The sequence below is a fragment of the Fonsecaea monophora genome, assembly GCF_001642475.1.
Source record: "Fonsecaea monophora strain CBS 269.37 chromosome Unknown Scaff2, whole genome shotgun sequence".
Classification (NCBI taxonomy): domain Eukaryota; kingdom Fungi; phylum Ascomycota; class Eurotiomycetes; order Chaetothyriales; family Herpotrichiellaceae; genus Fonsecaea; species Fonsecaea monophora.
This window is the reverse complement of record NW_019173933.1, coordinates 293,395-319,195: the sequence shown is the minus strand read 5'-3', so window position 1 is coordinate 319,195 and position 25,801 is coordinate 293,395. Positions and strand designations below refer to the sequence as shown.

Here is a 25,801-nt window from a genome sequence, read left to right as displayed (position 1 = left end):
TAAAAAACAATCGGTGTTGAAAGGAACGTTCGTGCGTGTGTCGTTGTGTTTTATGGCACAAGACAAAGGCGTCTAGGACGACGGAAACACCTTCTTCAACAAACTCTCCTTCTTGCCGCCTTCCTTGCCCACGGCCTTTCGTGCCAGTTTGGTCCCCTTGGAGGATGCCAGTGTCCTCGTCGGCGGCGGCGCGAACTCGGTCTGCAGATTCAACGTCCCGCGTCCGCCGCCCGCGCCGCCGCGCAGCTTGGCCTGTCTCGCTTGAAACGTTGGATCTGCCTCGCCCCGACCCTGGCCCGTGCCAAAGGGATACGTCGAAGTCGGGTCCTCGAGGGAGGTGTTCGTGTGCGTCAACGTCAGCGGTGAAAAGGCCGTCGATGGGAATGATGAAGGTGGAGCGGTGGTCTCCGAGCGTCCATTCTGCTGCTGCTGCTGCTGCGAGTAGAGAAGGGGCACCCCTGTGGCGGGCGTGAGTGGCGAGTTGGAGTACGAGTCCTGGGTGAAGGTGCGGGCGTATTGGGTGACCGGCATTGAGCTGTGCAATAAGGGAGACACGGGATCGTGAGCAGCTGCAGTGCTCTGTGCATCGACATTCTCAGCCGGGTAATTCTGCTGTGGTGGGGATTGTGATTGCTGTCGACCCGGCTGTGTCGCGTTCTGCAGGAAGTTGTGGTATGCTTGGTGCTGCTGCGAGTTGAAGTCGAACGCAAACGTCGCCATTTCACTGCTGCCCTCTCTATGCGCTTCTTCGTCGTGACTGCTGAAGGACGACGGCGATCCTTTCCCTTTACCTGCCGTCACGGTGATCGTCGACGCGCTGTCGATTCCTTTCCCCTTCATGGCCTGTTTTGCCTGGTCCCGCCACCTCCGTCGCTGCATCCACTTCCTGAACAGCCAGAAGATGGCAAACGCGAGCCCGATGCCGCCGATGACGCCACCCAAAATGGCCCCTGTCAGACCAGACGCGGCGAAACCGGACACACTGGTCTGTTCAGCGGCGACTGGAAGCGTGTCCGGACACAGCGTGCGCGTGAATATGTACGGACCGTGTGGCCGCGCATTCGCGAGGTGGAACGTAGGCGGAGAGGAGTCGTAGTTGGCGATGAAATAGAGTTGCGAGAGGAAGGCGGTGCCGAAGAAGCTGAGGGTCGTGTTGGTCGTTTGATCCGACACTGTGCCCGTGGAGATTGGGGAGAGGTTGGACACGTTCTTGAGCCAGGCGGCGTCGTATTCGACGCTCAGTCCCGATTTCAGAGTGATGGTGATACTCGAATCGAAATCGTCTGGGAGACGGAAGACATCGAGGGCGTCGTCCGACGGCGTCGCCCCTGTTTCCTGGGAGAATTTCTGCGTCACGTCGCTGGGGAGGCTGATGTGGTATTGCGATGTGGTGAGATGGGCGTCGAAACTCTCGGTGAGGAGGTCGGTCTTGGTCCCGTCGGAAGAGGTCAATGTCATCTGCTCGACAGAAACCACAAAGGGACTGTGCTGTGCTTCTGGTCGAGCGGGACTTATGGTGAAATTGTGCACTTCGCCCTCGAAGCGACCCGAATCATACCCACCGAGGGTCAGAGAGCCGTTGATGGCGCCGTTGGCTTGTTCGTACGAAGTGCCCATGTACAGTGCAAAAGACCGTGAAGAGATGAGTTGGAGATCGTAGAGATGGTTCAGCAGCGTGCTGTTGGGTCCCAGGCCAAGCAGACCTGCGGGACCAAACCATGGAGACGTGCTCGCGGAATAATTCGACAAAATGGTGACGGGGAAATCTGGAATTCGAGTGACGTTTGGCGGAGAAGGGTCGTAGTAGTGTGTGAAGAGGTTGAATGTGTCGAATGCAGTTTGGAGGATACTAGCGGGGATCGAGCCGTAGCTATCGAGTGACTGGTATGACGAGGCAGAGGAGTAGCTGGAGGTCGTTGAGTTAGCATTTAGAACGATGCGGTCAAGAACTCTGGCACTGACTTCTGGGACAGGTCTGGTGAATAGAACCCGTGGGCGTGATTTAGACAGTCTCCGAAAGGACTGTTTGTACAGTAGTCAAGGCTGGCCACTGTTGTTTCGTTGTTTGCGAACGACGGCCAATGTGACATGTTCTGCGATACTGGGAAGCCAGCCCCCGTAAACAGCCCATATTGCTCGTTGACCCCACCATCGACTGCTCTGACGTGAAAGTCGACGTAGATGGGGACAATAGAACAGTTGTTTTGTGCGGCAACGACGGTCACGAAGAGAACTAGAGCTTGGATAACCCCAGCCATCATCTGAAACACTGACAGAAATGATACTAGACGACCAGGCAGTGTAGGTCCAACAGTCACTGACCACCAGCTCTGGCAAAGGCTAATGAGCAGCACAAGGGTAAATGCAAAAACAAAACAGAGAAAAGAAACAACAGCAAGAGATGACCCAGAACCACTTACGAACAGAAAGAAATGATAGAGATGAGATGCGGCGGTACAAGAGAAATATCCATGGCCATACAGTTTGCAGACACCTCAAGACTTGCCGTGGTCAGCCTGGCCGGCTTGAGCATTTGCAAGCAAAAACTGAAACGGACTGGGGGAGGACGGAGGGGTTACAATAGACGCCGCACTGGAGAACGCCGCCCGTTGATGCAAGGCGGCTGTCATTTTTGTCATTCCCTGCAGTAGACCGCGTCTTGGGGTAGCCTGGAGAGAATTCATGCGGTAGCTGTGGAAGAGATCGGGATCAGGGTCGACCGATGGTGAGGCCTGACGCCGAGAGGTCAAGATGAGGTTGCAAGAAATTTCCATTTTTAGGAGAAGCCAATCCAGCCTGGCGGCTGCCGAGACCCAATCGGAGCGCAGCTTGGCAGCTCACCGATCAAGGGCGAAATTTTAACCAATGGGGATAGAGGAATGGATGGGGCGGGTCTGGGCGCCCGACGCTGTATAGCCACAATTCTAGCCCGGCAAATGGCCACTCACAGATTCGAGACGGCTGCTTTCAAGGGTTAGCCATGTCCAAAAGTCGTACGCAAATTCCTGCTTGGTCCTAATATCCTAAACAGCTGTCCCAAAATGTCAAAACCTGGAAGACCCGGCACGAGGCATGCTCTCTGTCCAATCAAGATAACTGACCGGGATCACCTTTCCAGCAGGCACAAAATAGCTGTGCCAAGCAGGCGATCGACACATTGTGATCCATCCTTAAGGTTTTGGCTTTTTTGTTATCAAGTTGTTCGACAGAGTATTGGCGGTTGTTGAAGCCAACGCTTGCGTTATTCCAGGTGCGGAGGTGTTATTAGTGGTGGTGGTGGTGCCATTATCCATTGTGTCTGCCTTCCTTTTCTTGCGGACGCCAGTCAGCACGTTGACCTGAGCTGATGACACGATGCCCGGAGCTGTGGGCGGTGCCAAGACCGGCATAGCACGGCCACGTATTGGATGTCCGAATGAGGCCGCCCTTGATAGCTCCAGAGCTTTGTCTATCCAGCTTTTGGTGGCATGTGCAGCGGGGGCCTCATGAGCAAAGTCGGTCTGCAGAAGATGTTCCATTAATGCCTGATATTGGGTAGCGTCGATAAGAAGCTCGCCCCGCGTTCCCCCAGTCGTGGGCAACATTGACTCTTCCGCTACTTCAGGCACAGGAGCACTATGATCAGCATTTTTTCCATTCTCTATAGCTTTAGATTCAAAATCTGGATGAATAGGCGAAGAGGAAGGTGGCGAGTTTAGTTCTGCGTTCATTTTGAGGATGGAGGCAGTCGGCGATCCTATTCCCGTATTGCAAGTCTCGTGCTGCTGTTGGGAATTGGCAGGCGTAATCAGGCTCGGCTTCGTGCGTTGGCTGGCTAAATTCTCCGTCTGACTGGTCTTTTCAAGCTCGTTTAGTGTAGTATGTTCGGTCTGACCACGAGAGAAGACCAGCCACACGAAACCTACTACTCGTCCAGCAGAACATTCTTGTCTATACGACATCGTCTCCCAGAATTGATCAAGGGTTTTCACACCCCGCCATTCTCCTTTTTCATCAACAAACTCGTCGAGGTCCTCAAGAAACCGTGCTTTGGGATCGTCTGGAAGTCGGGGAACCACATGCCTCGGAGGGACCAGAGGGTCCGGCACTAAAAGGCTGACTGGATATGAATCAACCCATTTTGGATCTGAAGAGGAATCTGTCTGGCTTGATGGTGGGAAAAAGGTCTTAACTCCGCTCTTGTCGTATCCTGGGACCAACAGATGTGCAGTAGCCACTACATCCTCCCTGGGTTGGCGCATGACTATGTCGAGCACTCGACACCACCACTTTATGAGCCGGCGATCGTCGAGAATGTGTTTTCCGGCATTCTCAGAACTCCCAGGGAAAAGATATTGGTTTTGCGAGCGAGCAAAAAGTGACACGACCACTCTTGGACTGGTCAGACGAGGTTCAAGTAAGAACTGAATAAAGGTTGAAGTGACGGTGGAAATAGCAGATGGATAGTTCTTTGGTTGGTTGAGGCGGGAAGTGAAGCCTGAAGAGTCGGCTTTTGAGACAAATATTGTCACGAGCGACTGAGTCGTAAAGACCAAAACCTCGACCGCGTAAGCTAAAATCTCCTTGTCTTGGTTCTGAGACGAGACTGCAAGGAAGTGTGACTCGCAGAAAGTGGCGTCTTCATCATGGCCCTTCAAAGGCGCGAACAAGGCGGGCGCTCGTGTGGGCGGCGTTGACAAGTGATATACCCGAAGCTCCAGACCAACAGGAAGGGCGGCAGAAAGACGCGACGGGAGGGATGACTTTTCTGACATATCTGTTGTCTGTCTAGCTGCATTGGTACATGATGAGGCGCGAATCGAAGCTTTGAAAAATGAAAGAAGGAGCTGAAAATTTGTCAATCGAGGGACGAGGTCGGGTCATTGACTTGAAGCCGGTGAACGATTGAGGGAAAGGGGGAGACCGGGGGAAAAGGGAGGTTGACCGGAGTGGCCAGATTTTAGTCTAGATTGGGATTAGCTCCTTTTATCCACCAATGGGAACGCGATTGTCTCCAGTAGCTTGAAGCCTAAAGTGTCAGCCTCACTGGCCGCTCCAGCAGCTTCCCCTCGTCGCTACACCCCCCGGGCCCAGATTTTGCCTTCTCCGGTTTCGTCACACAACACCGTCCAGCCTGATATATAAAAGGTCAAAGTCGCCTCAAGCTCTCAAAATCTCTCTGTCCATCTTTGTAAGTCGCGACGTTGTTCCCCCAGCATTTCGTCAATCCCATCCTGGTTTCGCGCTGAGACTTGAACTATGGATCAAAATGCAATGCACTATAGCGACAACGATATCAATGTGGCTGCAAAATCTACCCTTCACATGACACTTTGTCTCAGGGGTGCGACCGGTCTTGTTCCACAAGGAGACATGTCGTCTGCGTCACCGAAACCACTACCCAGCAGAAAAGCCTCGCATGACAGGCGAATCGAGACCCCCCGCAATCCTCCGAGTCCTGGTCCTGTCCATGAGAGTGGTTGGGGGAGATTGACATTTGCGCCACCCAGTCTCTCATTTTCCTACTGGGCTTCCATGCTTAGTGAGGAGGAATTTCCTACCTTCCTGTTTGGCCGACCCTCTCAGGACCATATCAACTCAAAGATTCTGAATGTTGTGGCGAACAAAAGCCCGAGTCCTGAGCATTGGGCATGGGATGGGTCTGCCACAGGTCTATCTGAAGAGGAATCTGAACCAGAATATGATTCTGCAACGAAGATGGATTCCAACCAGCACATGAACTGCAGCACAGCCACCCAGATTCAGCACTCGAAACCGCGAGAGGCGAGCAATCCCGCTCATTTGGAAATCAAGAGGTTAAGTCGCTGTCTGGAGGAGAGTAGCAAATGAAATTTGATGGAGGCAAGAAACCTGGAACGCATAGACGCCAAACAAATGAGGTGAAATGCCTGTCTCGACTCTACCTCCACATCGACGGATGACAATGCATGTCAAGAAAGCGGAAGTCGGTGGAACAATTCTTCATTAGAGACACGCAGGGTGATTGACGTGGCATGTATCTCTCCTTGCATCGTACACGTTGTTGAGACTCCACGGAGGTTACTCTCTGGCTTTTTGTGGCTTTCTCTGCCGAATGGTTTGGGGTAGAAATGCCTTGGCCTGAAATTTGGTTCTGAAATTTGGATTTCCGGCAAACCTTCCCTACATATTGTTCACTAAAGTCCGAAGAGAGAACTTTCTCGCCCTTGCGATTGTCCTCGATCTGCCCATTTTTTGCGACTGCGTGAACACTTCTCCAAGCTGTCTTCACCCGATACCGGTGCATACCTGACAAAACTCGTCGCGTATCGTCGCCCATACTGTCATATCAACCCAGAGATCCTCATCCCGGTCCTCGGGCTGCTGTACCGTAGCCTCAGTCTTGATGCCCCGCGATACAAGAGTTACATGAGTATACCTGCGTTCTGCGGCCAAGTCGTGTAACAGACCAACATGCTGTAGCTGACCTCCAGGCCATTCGCGCTCTCCTACTTTCCTTGCTAATGTATGATGTCTGCCACCAGTCCCGAGAAAGAAGAAACGCGCAAGGAGGACAGCCCTCACAGTGACGAAGATGGGGAAGTGAACAGCCATGATTCATCGCCCGCAAAATCCTTAGATCAAGACCCAGAAGACCAACGTGTCACAGAGACACCTGAAGCCAACCCTCCTCTTCCTACCGAGGAAGATCCTCCTCCATTACCCGTCGAGGCACCCCCTACTCAACCTGTGGATGATGGCTGGGAACCGGTTTGGGATGACCACGCCCAGGCATTCTATTTCTTCAATCGATTTACAAAGGTAACCCAGTGGGAGAATCCACGAGTACCAGAGGCACCGAGTCAAGCCGGGCCACCAGGAGTTGGAAACCACGACAGAATAGGGGGAGTTCAAGGGCCTCCAGCAAATCGAGTCGGTGGATATGACCCTGCCATTCACGGTGATTATGACCCGAATGCCGATTACGCCAAAGCCTACGAAATCTCTCCGGTGGACATGGCGCCCGGCGCTGCTCCAGGCACGAATCCTGCCGACCCATACGCTGCCACGGGGACGTTTAATCGCTTCACAGGGAAATGGCAGCGAGCAGACCTCAACCCTGAAAAGTTCACCGATGAGCAAAAAAGTCGGCGGCAGATGAATGCCTTCTTCGATGTGGATGCTGCCGCCAATAGTCATGATGGCAGAAGCCTGAGAGCCGAGAGGGCAAATAAGAAATTGAGCAAGGCCGAGATAAAAGCGTTCAAGGAGAAGCGGAGGGAGAAGAAGGAGGAGAAACGGCGCGCATGGTTAAGAGATTGACGCACCCATCATGGCCGAAGAGCAGCAACACAGGCCATAGTTTTGTTATATTTCTACAGAGTAGATTATGTCTTTGATGATTTTGGTGGTGTTACAACATGGCGATGTCGCGGTTTTAGAAGCAGAAGCGGAAATTTCGGGACTCGAGACTACTTGGACGAAATCAACCCACTAAATCAATTTCTCGCTGTAGTGTATCGATCGTGCAGTTCACTAAACCACGCTCTCTTCTTCTCTCTCCATTCCGTCACTCGTTGCGTCCGACATGCTACACTCATGCTCAGAGATCATATCGCGGTGATTTGCATCGCGTGGTACATTTTCATAGCCTGCGTCTGTGCCATTGGCTACATTTGTCTGTGCGTCTTGCCCGCCCTCTTTTGTTCTCCAGGGCAAAAATGGCACCCCCGGCCCACCAAGCTCCCAAATTTGAGATTGATCGCTAATGTACTAGGTACGTAGATTTCTCTACTATCGCCAGACGCCTTCACAGGGCGCCGTCCTCGCAGACGAGTCGGCAAAGCACCATGTCCCCCATGTCACGGTGATTCGACCCTGCAAGGGCCTCGAACCCTACCTGTACGAATGTCTCGCGTCGACGTTCCGACAAGACTACCCCCGGGACAAGATAGCGGTGCACTTTTGTGTCTCGTCGCGAAATGACCCGGCGTACGGCATCATCGAGAGGGTTGTGGGCGACCACCCGGCGCACAATGCGCGCATCTTCATCGAGGAGGAAGACGACGGACTCGCCAACGGAGACGAAGAGGAGAGCTACTACCGCAGGTCTCTAGGGCCCAACCCGAAGATACGGAACATGAGCAAAGCATACCGCGATGCAGGCGAACGGGATCTCATATGGATCCTGGACTGTAATGTCTGGGTGGGCCGGGGTGTTTGTGCGCGCATGGTTGACAGGTTATGCGGTTTCACGACTGAAGGACACCCACCACCAACACCATACAAATTGGTTCATCATCTCCCCATATCAGTCGATGTGGATCTGCGCACCGACCAGGCTGATGGACGGGTGGCAGAGTCTGCGTTTCGGAGTGACAGTCCTTCCACATCACCCCAGCTCGCCAACACACTCACTACCGCTACTCTGTCGAAGCTAGATCAACTCAAGCGGAGTGCTGGCGGCCGTGTCGAAGAGCTCTTCCTCTCCTCCTCGCATGCAAAGATGTACGTTGCCATCAACACCGTGGCCGTGGCTCCTTGCATCCTGGGAAAATCTACCATGTTCCGACGAGTGCACTTGGACCACCTCACCGCCCAAAAAGCCCTCGAGGACGCCAGAAGCACGAGGATTAGCGGCGCGAAGGATCATCACGAAGAGAGCAGGGGCCCTCATCACACCCGGATCGGCATCGACTATTTCTCCCACAACATCTGCGAAGACCATCTCATCGGCGACCTGCTGTGGAAATCACCCGTGCCAGCGGTCCCTGACCTTCCGAAGAAGATGCGAAACCACGGGCTGGTATACGGCGACCTGGCGATCCAACCCATCAACTCCATGTCGCTACAATCTTACATATCCCGACGGGTCCGGTGGCTGAGGGTGAGGAAGTTCACGGTGCCTGTGGCAACGTTAGTTGAGCCTGGCACAGAGAGTTTTCTCTGTTCGCTGATGGGCGCCTGGGGCTTGACTACCTTTAGCGGGACAAAGAGCTGGGCTGGGGAGTCGTGGGGGCGGTTCTGGATGTGGTGGTGCGTAAGCATCCTCTGCTGGCTGGCGGTGGATTGGACCGTGTATTTGTTACTGCACTCAGGCCGAACCATTGAGACGTCTACGCCACAACCCTCATCGTCACTCTCACCCTCACCGAACTCCTCGAACACAAACTCCTCAGCCGCAACACTTGAAACTTCAGAAGACGGACGACTCGGACTCCCCGTGTTCGCCCGACCTCTTTCCGCCGCCGTGCGCTCACGGCGAAGCTTCTCGGCCTGGCTCCTCGCCTGGCTGGGGCGGGAGTCTCTCGCTTTCCCCATCTGGGCCTGGGCAATCTGGGGTGGCACGACCGTGACCTGGCGCGACCGGCGGTTCTGGGTCGGGTTCGATATGAGAGTGCACGAGATTCGCGATGCGAAGAGAGGGAGCAGCAGTGGCAAGGATAAGCACCGGGACGCCAGTCTAATGGGGAAGAGTAATGGACACATGACGAGGATAAACGAGAACGTGAATGGGAATGGGAATGCCAGGGCGACGAATGTCAACGGGACTTTGAGGGAACGCAGAGACCCAAACCGGATAGTGACGGAGCAATTACAAAAATGAGTCAATGAGTCAATGCTGCCCACGATGTCCAGAACATTGTGGACATGGTACGAGGTCGACGATGAGGTATATAGAAGGGCTAGATGACACAATAACTGTGGAAATGAACATCGCAGACCTGAAGACAGAAACCGCATCTCATACTATGCTTCGGAGCCGTCACACCCACGCTACAACTAGGATGCTACAGGTATGCCACACTATCCTCTGGGCATAAATTCTGCCACAATGCTGGAATTGGAGACCGGCGTTCCCGTTTTTTTCATCCTTTCTTCTGTCATTCACCTTTTTGACCTACATGTATGTCTCGTATATACCTCACACTCTGTGCTCTTTTAACGTGTCTCAAGTCCCATATATCGTCATTCAATACGTCTTATGCCCGAGGTGCAAAGAGGTTTCCTGCCCAATTTTGCTCGAGGCTTCTTACCATATGGAGGTGGTAACAATATACAACACTGTTTTTACATTTTGGATGTTTTGTTGCGAGAATCATCTTCCGCTGGAAAGATGATTCGCTCAGATATACTATTCTGGAATGTCACCTCTTCAGCGGGAAGCGGGAGACACTTTGGTTCCTGTACACATTAGGAAAGGGAGTCCAAGTCCGAGTTCATCGCTTCGGAAGAAGGAATTCTGTGGAACTTGTGCAAGTATCCCATCCATGCGGCATTTTGGGGGCTGATGACCAAAGATGCTGTGATGGCATCAATGGCGTAAATATGAGGGCTGACAGCTGGATCGATCCGGCGGATGGGCAGACATTCGCTGTTTCTGTGTTGGGTGATACCAACTCTGACGAGAAGGAAGCTGAGCTGAGTTGACATCTCAACACTATAGTCGTCTGAACTTGCGCCACGGTATGGTTGTGGGATTGTTATCTGGCCTTGCGTTCGGTATTTTTTCTGATCATGCCCGGTAGGGAGAACATCTTCTGGCCGTCATTACGCTGGCGTCCGTTTGCATGTACAATTCAGCTTTCGAGGTTTGACCGTCGCCTGGAATCCATGAAGCTGGACAAGACGTACTAACGGCTGGTCGAGTTGTTAGTTCAAGCATGAGAACATACAAGGAGCTCTTACCCATTGCGTAGTCGGTTCATGGTGACAGCAAGGCTCTGTGATCTTTCTGGTCACAACATCGGCGTGAGTTCCGTCTCCTGGCACCTTGTGGTATCTTAGCTCAAGAGTCCCATCTTTCTCTCGATCGACACTTTCGAGCTTGATATGCTGTACTCTCATCAAAGTCTCACTGTATGTTTCTTCGACTTCAACAACGGTTTTAGCCACGGCGTAAGCCACGCAACTGTTCCAATGGCCCTCGACAACTTTCAAGTCTCGCAAGGCCTCGAGTGCGTTTCGGCGAATGTCGCGAACTCGGCACAGCGTAGCAATAAAGTACAACGGCGCGATAAAGCCTAGATGCACCTTCAGCACCAGGTTGCTGTCCTGCCCTTTTTCCATCGTGGTATATCCACTGCGTAAGAAGGTTCGTAATTGGGCAAACATGATTCGAAAGTCTGCCGCGGCGCGGTTGTAGTTGCTGTCATTGTCTGGAGGGAGAGTTTTCAGAATCAGTAGGGCCATCCGATGGTGAGCAAGCAACAGTAGTTGCCAGTCTGTCAGGAGCGGTTCGTCAAGTTCGAGGGTGGCTTTCCAGCGACCGAACGCGCTCGCCCAGTCGGCAACGTATTTGCGGACACCTGGGACCATTGGCGCCGAATGATATGGTTTACCGAGTTCAAGAAGAAGGACCATATAGACCGCCTGTTGTAAGTGCTTGTTTGCTTGCGCTAGGTCTTCAAAGACCTCTGGCATATCTGGCACCGCATAGGTTGCAACTCCTGTTGGGTTGGCCGGATCGGCCTTGGGTCCCGCCTCTTCTCGCAACGCGTAGTTTTCCGACTTCGCCATGAAGCCACGTATTATGGGTTCGATAAACTCGGCAATCTCTGGTGCAATTGAGGCTTGTCTTCTTCTGTTCTCGGAAATGATGCGATGTCCCGATTTCAAATGTGTCAAACCCGCGGCGGACGCACCCATGAGGAAATCACAGTGAGCGAATAGGATGCACGAGATCAAGATAATCTCGAGGGGCAGGACGCTTTGGCTCTGATTGATCTCAGTGATGGCTTTGGTGTAGTAGAGGGTAAAGGTGTGGTTCTGCCAGGGAGTTCGCTTTGTGAGCTCGATCCACTCATGAAGGCTACTCAATGCAGCAACACTATGCCGGACACATGCATGGGTCTGACTTGCTTGGATAACCAATCGATTCCAAAAGTTTCGGGCCGAGTTGGACGAGTACTGAACCAAGGCTTTATCGTCGACGAAAGAGTCCATCATTTCGGTAAAGTAGGAGGAAATTCGAGGCGCCGTGAATTCCACGAAGAACTGGGTAGGGCGAATGAGATCAGGCTCATCATAGAAGTGAATCGGATTGCCGCTGGTAAACCAAGGAAGGACCCCTCTGACCAGTGGTTGTCCACGGGATGATGGCTCTAACAAACTTGCTTTTGGTTGGGTATAGCCTTCGCATACTCGTCCGGCTTTGGCACATCGTAGGCATCGTGGATGTGTTTCGTCGCCTAGCACATTGAACACTCAAGTTAGTTTAAGTGCGCGGGAGAAGATCCCATTGAAAAGGCGGGGTTACACGACAAGAATAGCAGTCATGGCAATGCTGCTATACTCCTTCGCTGGATCGGATCCTTGGAACTGTGGAAGCGGGGATTGACGTACATTTGACCCTCCGGTGTCTTGCTCAGAGTCAGCGAGGTTTCGGGAAGGGACAGAAGAGAAGTAAAAAAGGACACGGTGCGAGAGGGTATGGGCAGTGGGAGAAGACTGGAGAGTGGGTGGTGAGAAGAGGAGGAAGGAGGCGAAGTTTGTGGAAAGCCATACCTGCAAGTCAGGCAGCCGGTGCGCACTTTGTGATGGCTTCGTTTCAATCTTGTAGGTGACCTTTCACTTCGCCTTTCACTTTCTTTACTCCTTTCTCGTGCCCGTTCTGCCCTCCTATCTCCGAGCACTACAAGTGTAGATTGTGCCGGCTTCTGAATCTCGACAGCCCCGGGCGTTTTGCACGGTTTGACGATTGGCTGTGCTCGCTGCTCACCACTCGGCGATGGACGCCTGTCAGCGACCACAATGGCTCGTGGTACCATCTTGGACGCACGAATATGGACATTTGGAAATCCAGCTGAACTTTGCTGAAGTCGTTGTGTCCAGAATACAAGAAGGATAAGAATCCGATCCAAGGCCCCTTAGATAATATAGGGCGCTAACTTGACCGGCTAAAGAGTTGCGGCAGAAGACAACCGGATCGTGATGACCCACGAGCAGTCACTCAAGACGGCGAATGGGTAGCATACCGCCTTGACACACCTTCTCAATGTTGGACTGCGGGTCGAGTGGTTCAACCCTGCGCAACCGAGTCGAGTTCGGTACTTCTGAGCTATTCCTCTCCGACTTGCCAGCCAGTAGCCCCCCGTGCCCCCATCAAGACTGCATCCCCCAGCATTAGGATTCGGGAAGGTGGTGGTATTGCTCCGCCTCCTAGTCGGTCGGTTCAGTCAAAACCTTGATCAGGTAGCACAAGAGCGGGCGGTGAGGTATAATAAGCAGGAACTGGAGTCACCACTGGGAGCGGCCAGGTTCAGGTGGTTTCGCAAACACATGGTTGGCCAAGATATGCAAAGCAATCCACGACCCCGAGTGCCAGTCGCTTGAGGCTGGCTCCGCGCGCACAGACTATTCTGGCTTGGGCCAACACGTCGAGTCAATCTTCCCTTCCGGCCCCCCCTGGGTTGCCATGCCGTCTAGTTGGAGCCACCGTATCATTAGGGGGAGCATTTTGGTGGTGCAGTCCACTCACGACCGTCTCCCGCTGTCCTCAACCGAGCCACACCCTGTCATCGGGCCTACAGTTAGCTGCCGGGTCTCCCACTATCGACGGGCGTGACTTTCAGCCCTAGGGGATCAAACAGAAGCGTGGCTCCTCCTTGCTTCCGCTCTATTTACATGCTAAGTGACTAATCAGCCCTAATTGGGATGGGAAACAGACTACGAGGTGATTACTCTTGGTCGCCGACATCCAGTCAAGGTGCTGGGAGCTTTCTACGACGCTCTTAACCATGTGGGCAAAGACCAGCACCTACCCAGAGCAGACTACGGCTTTCCTTGGGGCCAGCAGATACTCTTACCAGCCTTTACTCATCGACACTGTCTTCCGATCACGCGCATTTCCACCCATCTGCTTCTACAACCCTTCCTTTCGGTGCCCTCCAAGTCGCCAATGCAGAACATAACAAAAGAACGTTGCGGGAGCTTACTCACAAAGAATGGGTTTTAGTTTCCGGCTCGGCGAGTCATAGTGAATATCCAGGTTAGGAATTCCTCTGGGCTCTGCTTCCGGGCTCGTCAAAATTCGCAAACCATTTACCCTATTTGTGTATGGGGCCGATATCGAATGCTGCGCCAGTTGTAGTGCGCCTGCAATTGAGAGTAACATGGTCGAGATGCAGCAGCAACTATTAACTATCAACAAAGGAGAAATAAATCCGGCATCGTGCGATCGACTAGGGCAGATTGACCTGTTCGTATCGAGCTTACTACCTACAAGGGAGATTAACAGCCTGTCATCACGATCGGCAGCTGGATGGTACAGGTACTGTGTTCTGAGCCCAGAATGAGCTCGTCATGATCTACGAGTACAACATCGGCACTTGAATGGAGGATTGCAGCTTGCGGCAATGCTCTCTAACTCCAACTCGACGTTTTTACTGCTCTTTTGTTCTGTTGGTCTCATAACCACCTAGTTAGCTGACGTGCCCAACCAATGACCGCCAGCCGCCTTAAAATGTCCAGGGAGGTTCAGCCTCGCCCTTGTATCAGCCCTCTCACCAGAATGTTAGACGAAAGATCCAACCACGCGAGACCACGCCAATAAGAATGATGACGTCTCTGGAGAGGCTGCATGACAAACACGAAGCTGGAGGTAGTGTGGCTGCGCCAACGTGCGTTTTAGGTAGAAAGTGCGAGAGGCAGGATTTAGGGCTGACTGCAGGTCACCCTGGCAAGCCTGGACATGATGCCCTTGCATATGACGTCTCGGCATGCCGGCTACTCTCCAGACCAATGATGGGATGTTGTCGAGAGAGGAAGGATGGGATAGGATGGCATATAGCTGTTTCACCACTACGTTCGCGCTGCCCAACAACTCTTTGCAGTGGCTGACACACCCTCCCAGACGTGATGATATGAGCTTGGCTGTAGTTGATTGGTTTGCTACAGTGCACTGTCTATGTATGTATACATGACCATCACGAGATTCCAATTGAAACGGTGTGAATAGTTTGCCTGATGTACGAGAAATAGCCGCTGGTGGATTCAAAATGGAAAGAAGACAGCTTAGGGTGCTGATGTCGGTGAACAGGTAGGTATGAATGAAATGTATAATGCATAGTCATCTACGAGAATACTCCATTTTGGTCCTTTTGTTGCAGCTTTAATCTACTGGCAACATTCAGCTGGCGTGCCTGGGACGCCTGATACATGTAGTGTCAAGTCCCTGGACCTGAGACGCACGGGTCTTGTCTCGTCTGGTATCCAGGTGCTTTTGGTACATCGGCATGCTCCTACAAGCGACAATAGCCGACCACTTCGACTCAATTTGAACTTTTGACTGGAGTGAATTGATGACTTTAAGGTCACAGCCAGGCTAGCAGTACCGGGGCACACGTACGGATACATATTCGGGGGTATTATATCTACGACTGTTTCTTCTTTATTCTCATTGGATGTTTTTTTTCTCTCCTCTTCCTTTATCCTAGGAGAAATGTGCCCACAACCAGGTTGCGCGACCTCAGCTGTGGACTCGGACCCCGAGAGCTGTCTGTCTATCTGAACAAGAGAGTGGCGAGACTTCCTTCGTGAGTAACGCACGTTTCGTCTTCCTGCTGGAGACAAGAGCATCATCGCCGTTCAAAAAAGTCGCCGACCCCGTGGTTATGCCGGAGCAATATTTGCGCCGTTGTGCAGGTTGGATCAGTCGAGTTGGGGGCGGAAAGAAACCGTGTAGTTTCGAGGAGGATTTCCGCTCTTTTTCTTTTTGTCGCTTGGCCGCTGCAAGAGGAAGAGGAATAGAGAAGAAAAGGGTGAATCAATCCTCTGATCCATCTGCCGCCACAACCGCACCCAGTAAACCCCGACCTGACTCAAAACACCATAGAATGCGTTTTCTTGCTCAAAATAACCGGCGAACCCGGTAACCAACAAGAGTGGCCCGCTCTAGACCGACCACCATAGCCACAGCAATCCCTTGAGATACTCGACAATCTCCTCGCCACCCAATTTACTCTCGCCATATAACCGGTCCACAAAGGTGATGGGGCATTCTTCGACCTTGAGGCCCATGGCCTTGGCCCGCACCATCATCTCCATCTGGAACGTGTATCCCTTTGACTGCGTCTTCTCAATCACCTTGACCAGCGCCTCCTTCTTGTACAGCCGGAACGATCCCGTCAAGTCACTGACACCAGGATTCAGGAGGAAATCCGCGAGGATATTGGCGCCCTGGCTCGTCAACTTCCTCTTCGCGTCCCACCCATACACGCCCCCAATCAGTCCGTTCTTGGACCGGTACCGCGTGCCCGTGACAATATCCGCATTCGTAGCCTTTTGGATCCTGACAAACTCGGGGATGAACTTGGGGTGGTGCGAGAAGTCGGCGTCCATGATGATCACGTAGTTGCCCGACACAAATTGCAGCCCGTGAACGTACGCGGTCCCCAGACCCAGTTTGCCCGCCCGCGGCTTCAAGATGATGTGGTCGGCGCCAAAGGATTTTTGGATTTGTTTTGCGCGCTCGAGGGTGCCGTCCGGCGAGGCATCATCGACGATGATGACTTCCCAATTCAGTTTCCTGCAAGCAAACGGCGAAACAAGAAGAGAGACATGGTTAGATTATTTCCCAAGGTCCGTGCGCGTTGAACAGGGTTTGAGGGTGGACTGAACGACTTACTCCTTTGTGAAGACATCGGACAGCATTTGCACCAGCACGGGCAGGTTCTGGCGCTCATTGTAGGTGGGGAGGATGACTGAATACTTGTCACCTTTAGAACCCATGGCTGTAAATCTTTGCCGCGTGTATTGTCAGAGTGGATTGCGACGTGGTCGTGGTGCGGTTTGCGGAACAGACAGAATCTCCAGCTGGATTTCGCAGTTGGAGTTCGTACGCGCCAGATCATCAATGCGGCGCGCGACGTGGTGAATTTCCAGTGCATTTACCCGAAGTTTATCCGGATCACCATCCATGCCATCAACGTTGATGTCCTTGTGCCTTGTCAGCCTGTCCCCCTTACATCTAAACCTTGTCTAAGGCTTGGTGGAAGAGCTCAGGGCAGATGATCTGACAACAAGTGAAGAGCAACACACCCTTCAAAATGTCTTCCGCACACCATAGTCGCAAGCCGTCAAGTAGAACAGCCCTACCTCGACGGACCACTAAAGGCCCACTGGATGCGCCGACAGACCCGTTGACTCTATCTACGACACCTGTACCCTCACCTCGAAATCCTACAGCACAGCTGTCGCCAAAGCAAGAAGTCAGTGAACCTATAGAGGCGGCTGAAACAGCTACCCGACGACCACCAGCCCCAAGCGATCAGCAACAGGTGGCTCAAACTGAAGACGTGGCTGCGGTAGAGGAGAGAGATCTCTCCTTCCTCCTCGATGCTTCAATCTACCATCCTCTCTCCCAGCTGGAGATCCCCGGCCCTTTTCGAAAGCCATTTCTCCCGCCACTGAAGCCCGAAACTCCTCTGCAGACTGCCATGCAACACCTGGATTCACTCCTCTCTCAATGCGACTTTCTACGTGCTGCCCAGCTGGCAGGCTCTATCCTGGTGTCCGGCACGGTACGGCCTACGGACGCAAAGTCTATTTTCCGCTTGCTGGAGATTCGGTACTCTTGTCTCGAACTGTCGGGGAATTTGCTGTTTGCTGCACAGGAGGCCAAGGCGTTGGAGGATCTGAGTTCCGGATTTTACTATGATGAGCCGGCCTCCGAGCGAAGTGCAGATGAAGATGATCTGGCTGGTCCGCACAAAGTGCCGAGCCATATAATGCCCTTTTCTCTACGTTTGCAAGCGCTCAGACTGCAGAGCATCGGCTTTTCAGACCCGAGGAGGGGCGTTTCTACGCTCTACGATGTCGCGCTGGAATGTAGAGAACATTTGTCCTCTCCGCATACGTCACCTGAACAGAGAGAGCTGTGGGCAGAAAGGCTGAGTGAAGTGTCGATCCGGGTTGTGAATGCCTTGATCGAGATGGGAGATATCGATTGCGCTGTGAGGACGCTCCAAGACATGAAACCTAGAACTGATGATCACCTGGTACTCTGGACATCCAGGATGACCCTGTTGAGAATCAAGATGGGCGATATTGTCGGAGCCCAGAAGTTAATTGATTCCGGAAAGCTGGGCTCGCAAGACAGGCTGGTACTTGGATCTCTTCTCGCCATTGCCGAAGGCCGATATGACGATGCGACAGCGACTCTGTCTGACAACGAAGCCAGTGCTAATTCAGAACTGGCAGCTCTCGTGAAACAGAACCTCGCAGTCGCGTATCTATATCGAGGGGAAGTCCGAAGGTCCCGGCAGATTCTGGAAAAGCTCGTCAATGACGGACATTCTTTCCAGACTTTGACGATCAACCTTGCTACCATTTACGATTTGACTTCAGATCGATCGCGCGAGTTGAAAACGTCGATGGCCTCGCAGATCGCCAGTCGTCAGAGGGATACCGGTTATCTACGCGCGTTTGTGAATGCCGACTTCAAGTTATGAACATTTGCGATTGGTTCTATATGCAAACAGACGACATGGCCCCATGCCGGTAGTCAAAGGCTTTGAGGAGTCCTTTGAGATGGGACAAGGCGGCCAAGACGATCAAGACATGAAAGATTTGGTGTGAGCTTCCCAGGGTATCAAACTTGCCTGGGTAGATGGCCTCTGGAACCCTCGCCTGAAATTCTTGACTCAGCACATGATCACCCATAAATATGGCTGCAGACTTACCGCATACAGACCGGCTCCCAAGATATACAGAGCTCCTTGCAATACCAGCCAAGACAGACCAATTTGATTCTCCAGATCTTCCAGTCCAAATGTCCTCAGCCCATCCAGGACAGGAAATACTGCGGAGATGCCCATGCCGACGAACATCAAAGCCCTATAAGGTCTCCAGGCTGGTGTTCGGAACCGCGGAAGGACTGACGTTGTGGTGCATGCTACGGCCAGGGTGCAAATCTGGAGCAGGTCTCAGTAGTGTGCTTGCATTATCGGATTGTTGCTCACCATGATCCAATATGTCCATTGCTTCCCAGGATGACACCAGAATGCATAATATACACTGGGAATGAATGAACCGGCAATCAGCACAGATATACCAGCATAGTCCAGCTGATTCCAGAATCTAGCAACCCGCGGAGAGTGGTTGGACAGTGTGTGGTAGAATGCGCTCAGTCCTAGACAGATAGCTGCACCACCGAAAAAGCAGCTCATTGCTATAACGTCGGCCACTGATGCTTTCTCATAGCGAGGTTCCAGGACGCTATAGAGAAATGCTGCAAAGGGGAAGCTGAGAGTGGCAGGGACTAAATGCGTCCAGATGTTTACGCTCTCGTTATGCCAGTGCAGAATGCTTTGAAGAGATCTTGTGTAGCTGTAGGATGCCCGCCGGTAGCTGCCGTGGATAAAGTGGTTGTCTTGCAGCCAGTGTGGTAGATCATGCCAGTGTATGAGACTGTGCCAAAGATCTTCGGCCTCAGCAGGTTGTTTGTCAGGATTCATTACTTCACTAGAAGGGGGCACTTTTGTTCCTTCATCTCCAGGTCTTTCGTCGTCTAATTTCCTTGTCGACATGGCTGCTTTCTGACTCTGACTCTGATGAACCGGTCGACATGAGAAATTTAAATGTTGGGACAGTAATTATAGAAGGAGCGGGAAAATATCGGGACCTGGAGGCGATGAGGTCAATGCGAGGCTCGGCCCGGACCTTCCTATCAATCACTCAACCACAGACATTTACGAGTTACGAAGTACGAGCAGCACAACGCGCCCCTGGCATCATCTTTGCTTCTCACCATTGTCCAGCGCCTAACGAAAAAGGTGATGGCGCAGTGTTCCGACACATGCTACACAGAGACTAGACTTGATATAATGTCGAGCAGAATCGCATAGGCGAGACAAACATGGCTCAAGCCCCTCCACCCCTCGGACGAAAATCTTCGGCGCCATGGGACAGGTTGCGCCCAGTGAAGCAGGATCCTTTGGAGGCAATGGGGTTCGTCTCCAAAGGTGATAATAGGTATCTTCCTCTTTCTGACAGGGCTCAGGGTGCTTGTTTATAACGAGACCAAGGCTGCTCGACCTCAAAACTCAAGAGAGCTACTATAACAAGATTGTTGCTCGCTACATGCAATTCTGCACGCGGCATTCGAAGGATCTTGACAATGCTTTTGCATCTTTATCTCTCGACGAGGGCCGGTCGCCGGCCTTGGACCCATCGAAGAAATCCACCGGGAAGCAGACAAACACGCAACCTGGCCCAACTGCGCAACGAGACTCTATTGTCACTACAAACAGTGAAGGAAGCAATGTCACGTCGCCATCGCAAGCGGCCGAGCTGTCAATCATTCTCTTAGCTTTGCGAAAGCTACGTGAGGGCCTACTCGCCAGCTCTACTTCTGCACCAAACTCAGTCTTCTCTCAACGAGTTCATGTATTCAACATCCGAGTCGCCATCCTCGCGCTACACCCAGAAGGCTACCATGCTTCGTTGATGCACCTCTTGTCTGTCCTCCACACGCCCAAGCACCCTCTGCCACGCTCCGAGTTGGTGGAGATGACGAGCTACTTGATACTTGACACAGCGATCCGGCAACATGATCTTGGTCAGGCGTATGCCTTGAGGTACAAAAGCCGTGTCCGCTTTGGGTTCAAAAGTCGGATCGTCGACAATTTACTAAAATCAGTTGCCACGGGAGACTGGGTCACATTCTGGCGCGTTCGACAGAAGGTTGATGGCTACGTGCGAGCGATCCTTCATTGGCACCTCGAAACACAGCGCAGGATGGTCCTCAAAGCCATCGGCCGAGCCTACTATGCCTGTGACGTCAATTGGATCATCCAGAGCGCCACAGGTGGTCAACTGAGCTGGGAGGAACTGGCGAAGCTAGAAGATGTTGGCTGGACGCGAGAAGGTGATAGGATCGTGATCCGAAAGCCCAAAGCCAAGGCCAGCTGATTGTGGGACTCATGCAAGTCATTCGCTTCCTGCGATGCCTGTTTCCAGAAGTCGGAGGGTGCTCGGTGCACTCAGACCGCGTGGAAGACAGGTCTAGATCTGCGTGGCGCCCTGAAACTGTTTGATGAGAGTCGGTGGAATGCGAAACAACCCCCGATGAACGTTCCAGAGTTTGCACTGTTTGCAAGTTTTACATACTTTTGTCTCCCCAGCCACTTCTCGGCGGGGTTGTGCAGCGGCCAGCCACTTTGGTTCAGCCAATCATAGGTGGTGCCACTGTTTACAATTTGGTCTTGGCGGCTGGCTGCGCTCTGCTCTCGTCTATCTTTGAATCTGACTCTCCCAACCTCTTCAACGAGATGCAGTGCCAGTGAAAACGGCAGCCACACCACATGAGTGCCGCACACGCGTGCAGAAATGCTCGTGATAATGACCAGCCCTTGTATTTCTGCTCTGACATGGATAGGTAGATGTTCAAGATTCTTTTCCCTGGTTCTCTTTTTCCTCTCTAATATTCAGGTTCCTCATACATCAACATTGTGATCAAGAAACTACTCCAAGTGCCGAATAGATCCTCAGACATCTATTTGACTGTGATACTAAACTCGCTTGCTCAACAGAATGCAGTTGAGAACATCCTTTCACATCTTTGCCGTGTCCTCCTTACTAGTCCTGTCCGGAGCCTGGCCACTCTTCCCTGCGATCGAGCGAAGAGCACCTGTCTCCTATTCAGTTGTCCCAGTGGGCGGAGGAAGCACAACAGACGATGGCTCCTCGACTGTTACTCGTACAGCGACACAACTATCCACCATTGTCATCACAGAGTCGGAAAGAGCCACAACGTTAGTTGTGACTGTCACTTCTCCTTCGCCTATTACCGTGACCGACTATTCGCCAACCTCGACACCAGCACCTCCCGCCTCTTCGACACAGCAATATTTTTCCGACTCCTCGCCCTCGTCATACTCCATTGCACAAGTGACTGCATCAGAAACAATTTCACCAGTAACTGTGACTGTCACACAATCTCTCCCTTCGACCAGGCCGTATGACGACGGCATGTGGCACACATATTATTACTATACAGTCACGCCTGAAAGTTCTTCGAGCGGGGCAGCAGAGAGCACTGTTGCCACTTCAGGGTCCCCCTCCCAACCAAGCTGGACACTTGGCTTGCCAACAATGTGGTCATCAATATCGACACCGGCGGCCAGTACCACGCCTGTCAACCCCTTCAGGGGTGTGCCGCCCTCCATCCCTACACCTCCGTGAAGCAATGTTGGTCAAATTTTCTTTCCGTGAATGAAGAATGTATAAAAGGGTTATCTATGAGTGCAGTTTGTGGACTTGGTTGGCAAAGAGCGGTTGTTCCCAGGGAGGCATTGTGATATATTGGATTTTAGCGAGGTGCTGGCGGTTATGTCTGAGACGGTCGACACTGTACACTTATGATATCTAGAAGAATGATAACAACGACAATAGAAAACTTCTACATTATTGATCTGCTTCCAATCTCGCAACCATCCTTGGCCCTGGCTTGGTGTTCTTGGACCGGATATCCTCGTAACCTCACCAGGGAACATGACATCTGACAGAAGAACGACTGCTTCGTTCAGCATGATGACGGTCGAAAGTCGTTGCTGGATACCGGTACAATCCTTTTTAGGATAGCACATCGCAAGTATCTGCTTTGTAAGACGTAGGGTCTAGGTACTATAGGCAGCCTGAGGTCGTGTGAGATAGAATGTACTGAGGATTCGCTGCCAAGCCATTTCCGCCCGCAACTTCCCATGTTGAAGTCCGGTAAAGGCGCAGGAAGTTCTCCGCTGCCTGCCAAACTGCCCGTGCACGCTCCCGAATACATCCCAAAGTTTCGCCCGGTCGTTTGCGCGTTGATCGGCGCAAATTCTTTTGTACCTTTTCCAATTCGACACCTCTTGAGAATCTCTCCAAGCTTTCTTTTCGCTGCCACTCTCGTTCGCCGTTGGGTGCGAGCCACCAGCGCCGTCGCAAGATGGCGACAGGCACGCCCGTCGAAGACCAGGGCCGATTGCTCGAGGAAGCTCTCGGCGTCGTGCGTCAACAGTCGCAGCAGATGCGCAGATGCCTTGAGACGCCGGGAAAGCTCATGGACGCTCTTAAGTGCGGGTATGGACTTTTCAATGCCTCAAATAATCTCACCCTCACTAACCGCTATACAACACTCCAGATCAACTTTGGTATCCGAGCTGCGCACACCTACCCTAGGCCCGAAGCAATACTATGAGCTCTACATGGCCGTGTTTGATGCTCTACGGCACCTGTCCGAGTATCTCCGCGAGTCGCATCCCGTCAACCACCTCGCCGACCTCTACGAACTCGTCCAATACGCAGGCAACATAATACCCAGACTATATCTGATGATCACGGTTGGCACCGTATACATGGGGGTCGAAGATGCGCCGGTCAAGGAGATAATGAAAGACATGATGGAAATGAGTCGTGGTGTCCAACATCCCATCCGAGGTCTGTTCCTGCGATACTACCTGATGGGCCAAGCCCGTGACCACCTACCCACGGGCAAAGATGAGGGACCTCAGGGTAATCTCCAAGACTCAATCAACTTCATTCTTACCAATTTCGTGGAGATGAACAAGCTTTGGGTCAGGTGGCAACATCAGGGCCACTCGAGAGAAAGGGAGCAAAGAACGCAAGAGCGGAGGGAACTGGAATTGCTGGTTGGAAGCAATCTGGTGAGGTTGAGCCAATTGGTCGACTTGGAGACATACAAGTCTACCATCATCAGCCCGCTCCTGGAACAGGTAGTTCAATGTCGGGATGTCCTGGCCCAGGAATATCTGCTCGAAGGTACGAGGACAGCATCTGAATATGGTGTCTTGCTGACGGAGATCCAGTCATTACCAAGGTCTTTCCAGACGAGTACCACCTTCACACTCTAGACCAGATGCTCTCGGCCATCGCGAGATTAAATCCACATGTCGACATGAAGAAGATTGTCATCGGCTTGATGGATCGCCTATCTACCTATGCACAGAGAGAAAGCGCCGAACCGATGTCGGCCGAAGACAAGCAAAAGGCGGAAGAAGAAGCCGCAACCCGCATGCTCGAGAAGGTCGACTTGAACCAGGAAACGAAGCCTGCTCCCCCTGTTGCTGAGCCGGATACTCCCACGACGAACGGCACCGAGACCAAATCACCTACAGAGACACAGACGACCGAGACCGAATTAGCGACGCCGGCCACACCACCAACAAATGGTGAGAAAGGGGCCGGCGTCGGTGATGTGAGGCTATTTGAGATCTTCTACGAACAAGTCGTAAATCTTGTCAAAACCCGAGGCCTCCCTATCCAAGACACAATGGCCCTGTTGACCTCGTTGGCCAATCTCGCACTGTACGTTCGCATCATCCGATTAACCAAATGGTCAAACTAACAACAGCTAGTAATATCTACCCTGAGAGGCTAGAATACCTGGATCAGATTCTAGCCTATGCCCGAGAAAAGGGCGCGGAATATATGGACTCCGCCGACCTCCATTCCGCTGCAACACAAGCCAATATGCTCAACCTCCTTCTTGCGCCGATCAGAACATATATGTCGCTGTTCACGGCGTTGGCTCTTCCCAACTATCTGCCTTTGTACCAATCACAAACGTATGCGACGAGGCGAGCTGTGGCCGGCGAGGTGGCCAAGAACATCCTGCGGAACCATGTGCTAATCACCACCACGCAACACCTGGACGGAATCATGTCTCTCCTCAAAGTTATCATCAAAGAGGGCATTCAGCAACCGACTGGCTATCCCGGGCTGAACCGCCCGAGAGGTGGTGAGTCGGACGAGACCGTTGAGGAGCAGGGGTGGTTGGCCCGAATAGTTCATTTTGTTCAAGGGCCCGACAACGACACTCAGCTCAAACTCTTACAGCAGATGCGCAAAGCCTACGAGGTGGGCAACGAGCGGATTAGATATACGACACCCGCCATTATCACAGCCTCCATGAAGCTCGCGCGGAAACTCAAAGCCCGCGAACATTTTGATGACAACTGGCAAAATCAATCTTCAGCGCTGTACCGATTCATGCATCAAACCCTCTCCCAATTATATACCCGTGTTAATCCTGGAGCGGCAGAATTATGTCTTCGGTTATTTGTTTCGTGTGGTCAAATTGCCGACCAGTGTGGTTTTGAGGAGTTCGCATATGAATTCTTTGCCCAAGCGTTCACCATCTACGAGGACAGTATCAGTGATTCGAGGGCACAGTTCCAGGCTGTCTGCATCATCGCCGGCGCGTTGCAGATGACGAGGGGATTTGGAAAGGAAAACTACGACACGTTGATTACAAAAGCCGCATTGCACGGAAGCAAGCTGCTAAAGAAGCCAGACCAATGTCGCGCGGTCTATCTCGCCAGCCATTTATGGTGGTGCGTTGAGATACCTGGTAGAGAAGAGGACCCGAAGAATGTGAGTTGCGACAGGCGCAGATGCAGTTGGAGATCTTGAAATGCTAACCAGGCGAAAACAGTTCTATCGCGACGGTAAGCGGGTGCTGGAATGTCTCCAACGGGCATTACGTGTTGCGGACGCCTGTATGGACACCGCAGTCTCTGTCGAGCTGTTTGTCGAAATCCTCAACAGATACGTGTACTACTTTGATCAGCAAAACGAAACGGTAAGGACGACCCATCCTTAGATTTGCCCGCTAATGTCTAACTATGCATGCTACAGGTCACGACCAAGTACCTGAATGGGCTCATTGAGCTGATCCACTCAAACCTATCGACAACAAACTCTGAAGGGAATACCCAAGCCCTGGAGAATCCCAAGCGGCACTTTTTCAGGACGCTCGACTACATCAAGTCCCGTGATTACGAGGGCGTTGTTATCGAGGCGAGACAGTGAGGTGGACTATGGCAGTCAGTGATGGAGACCA

General features: G+C 52.4%; 10 protein-coding genes across 10 annotated transcripts; 5 read left to right on the top strand and 5 right to left on the bottom strand.

The window, feature by feature from the left end:
- Window positions 1-72: 72 nt before the first annotated feature.
- AYO21_00506 (hypothetical protein) lies at window positions 73-2,258 on the bottom strand (the record flags this gene model as incomplete). Its single annotated transcript, XM_022650496.1, has 2 exons — window positions 73-1,906; window positions 1,963-2,258. 2 exons carry the CDS (start codon window positions 2,256-2,258, stop codon window positions 73-75), a joined length of 2,130 nt encoding a protein of 709 aa, XP_022517110.1.
- A 912-nt stretch (window positions 2,259-3,170) lies between these two features.
- AYO21_00505 (hypothetical protein) lies at window positions 3,171-4,754 on the bottom strand (the record flags this gene model as incomplete). The annotated part of the gene is made up of 1 exon (XM_022650495.1): window positions 3,171-4,754. The coding sequence occupies one exon, from the start codon at window positions 4,752-4,754 to the stop codon at window positions 3,171-3,173; it is 1,584 nt and encodes a 527-aa protein (XP_022517109.1).
- Window positions 4,755-6,489: 1,735 nt separating this feature from the next.
- Window positions 6,490-7,281, top strand: AYO21_00504 (hypothetical protein; the record flags this gene model as incomplete). Its single annotated transcript, XM_022650494.1, has 1 exon — window positions 6,490-7,281. The coding sequence occupies one exon, from the start codon at window positions 6,490-6,492 to the stop codon at window positions 7,279-7,281; it is 792 nt and encodes a 263-aa protein (XP_022517108.1).
- A 276-nt stretch (window positions 7,282-7,557) lies between these two features.
- AYO21_00503 (hypothetical protein) lies at window positions 7,558-9,565 on the top strand (the record flags this gene model as incomplete). Its single annotated transcript, XM_022650493.1, has 2 exons — window positions 7,558-7,640; window positions 7,744-9,565. The coding sequence occupies 2 exons, from the start codon at window positions 7,558-7,560 to the stop codon at window positions 9,563-9,565; spliced, it is 1,905 nt and encodes a 634-aa protein (XP_022517107.1).
- A 973-nt stretch (window positions 9,566-10,538) lies between these two features.
- On the bottom strand, window positions 10,539-11,904 carry AYO21_00502 (hypothetical protein; the record flags this gene model as incomplete). Its single annotated transcript, XM_022650492.1, has 2 exons — window positions 10,539-10,592; window positions 10,648-11,904. 2 exons carry the CDS (start codon window positions 11,902-11,904, stop codon window positions 10,539-10,541), a joined length of 1,311 nt encoding a protein of 436 aa, XP_022517106.1.
- Window positions 11,905-15,852: 3,948 nt separating this feature from the next.
- Window positions 15,853-16,689, bottom strand: AYO21_00501 (hypothetical protein; the record flags this gene model as incomplete). The annotated part of the gene is made up of 2 exons (XM_022650491.1): window positions 15,853-16,486; window positions 16,586-16,689. The coding sequence occupies 2 exons, from the start codon at window positions 16,687-16,689 to the stop codon at window positions 15,853-15,855; spliced, it is 738 nt and encodes a 245-aa protein (XP_022517105.1).
- A 317-nt stretch (window positions 16,690-17,006) lies between these two features.
- Window positions 17,007-18,410, top strand: AYO21_00500 (hypothetical protein; the record flags this gene model as incomplete). Its single annotated transcript, XM_022650490.1, has 1 exon — window positions 17,007-18,410. One exon carries the CDS (start codon window positions 17,007-17,009, stop codon window positions 18,408-18,410), a length of 1,404 nt encoding a protein of 467 aa, XP_022517104.1.
- Window positions 18,411-18,884: 474 nt separating this feature from the next.
- On the bottom strand, window positions 18,885-19,487 carry AYO21_00499 (hypothetical protein; the record flags this gene model as incomplete). Its single annotated transcript, XM_022650489.1, has 1 exon — window positions 18,885-19,487. One exon carries the CDS (start codon window positions 19,485-19,487, stop codon window positions 18,885-18,887), a length of 603 nt encoding a protein of 200 aa, XP_022517103.1.
- A 329-nt stretch (window positions 19,488-19,816) lies between these two features.
- Window positions 19,817-20,871, top strand: AYO21_00498 (hypothetical protein; the record flags this gene model as incomplete). Its single annotated transcript, XM_022650488.1, has 2 exons — window positions 19,817-19,908; window positions 19,986-20,871. 2 exons carry the CDS (start codon window positions 19,817-19,819, stop codon window positions 20,869-20,871), a joined length of 978 nt encoding a protein of 325 aa, XP_022517102.1.
- A 2,014-nt stretch (window positions 20,872-22,885) lies between these two features.
- On the top strand, window positions 22,886-25,770 carry AYO21_00497 (hypothetical protein; the record flags this gene model as incomplete). The annotated part of the gene is made up of 6 exons (XM_022650487.1): window positions 22,886-23,019; window positions 23,081-23,718; window positions 23,766-24,264; window positions 24,315-25,332; window positions 25,394-25,540; window positions 25,597-25,770. 6 exons carry the CDS (start codon window positions 22,886-22,888, stop codon window positions 25,768-25,770), a joined length of 2,610 nt encoding a protein of 869 aa, XP_022517101.1.
- Window positions 25,771-25,801: the final 31 nt, after the last annotated feature.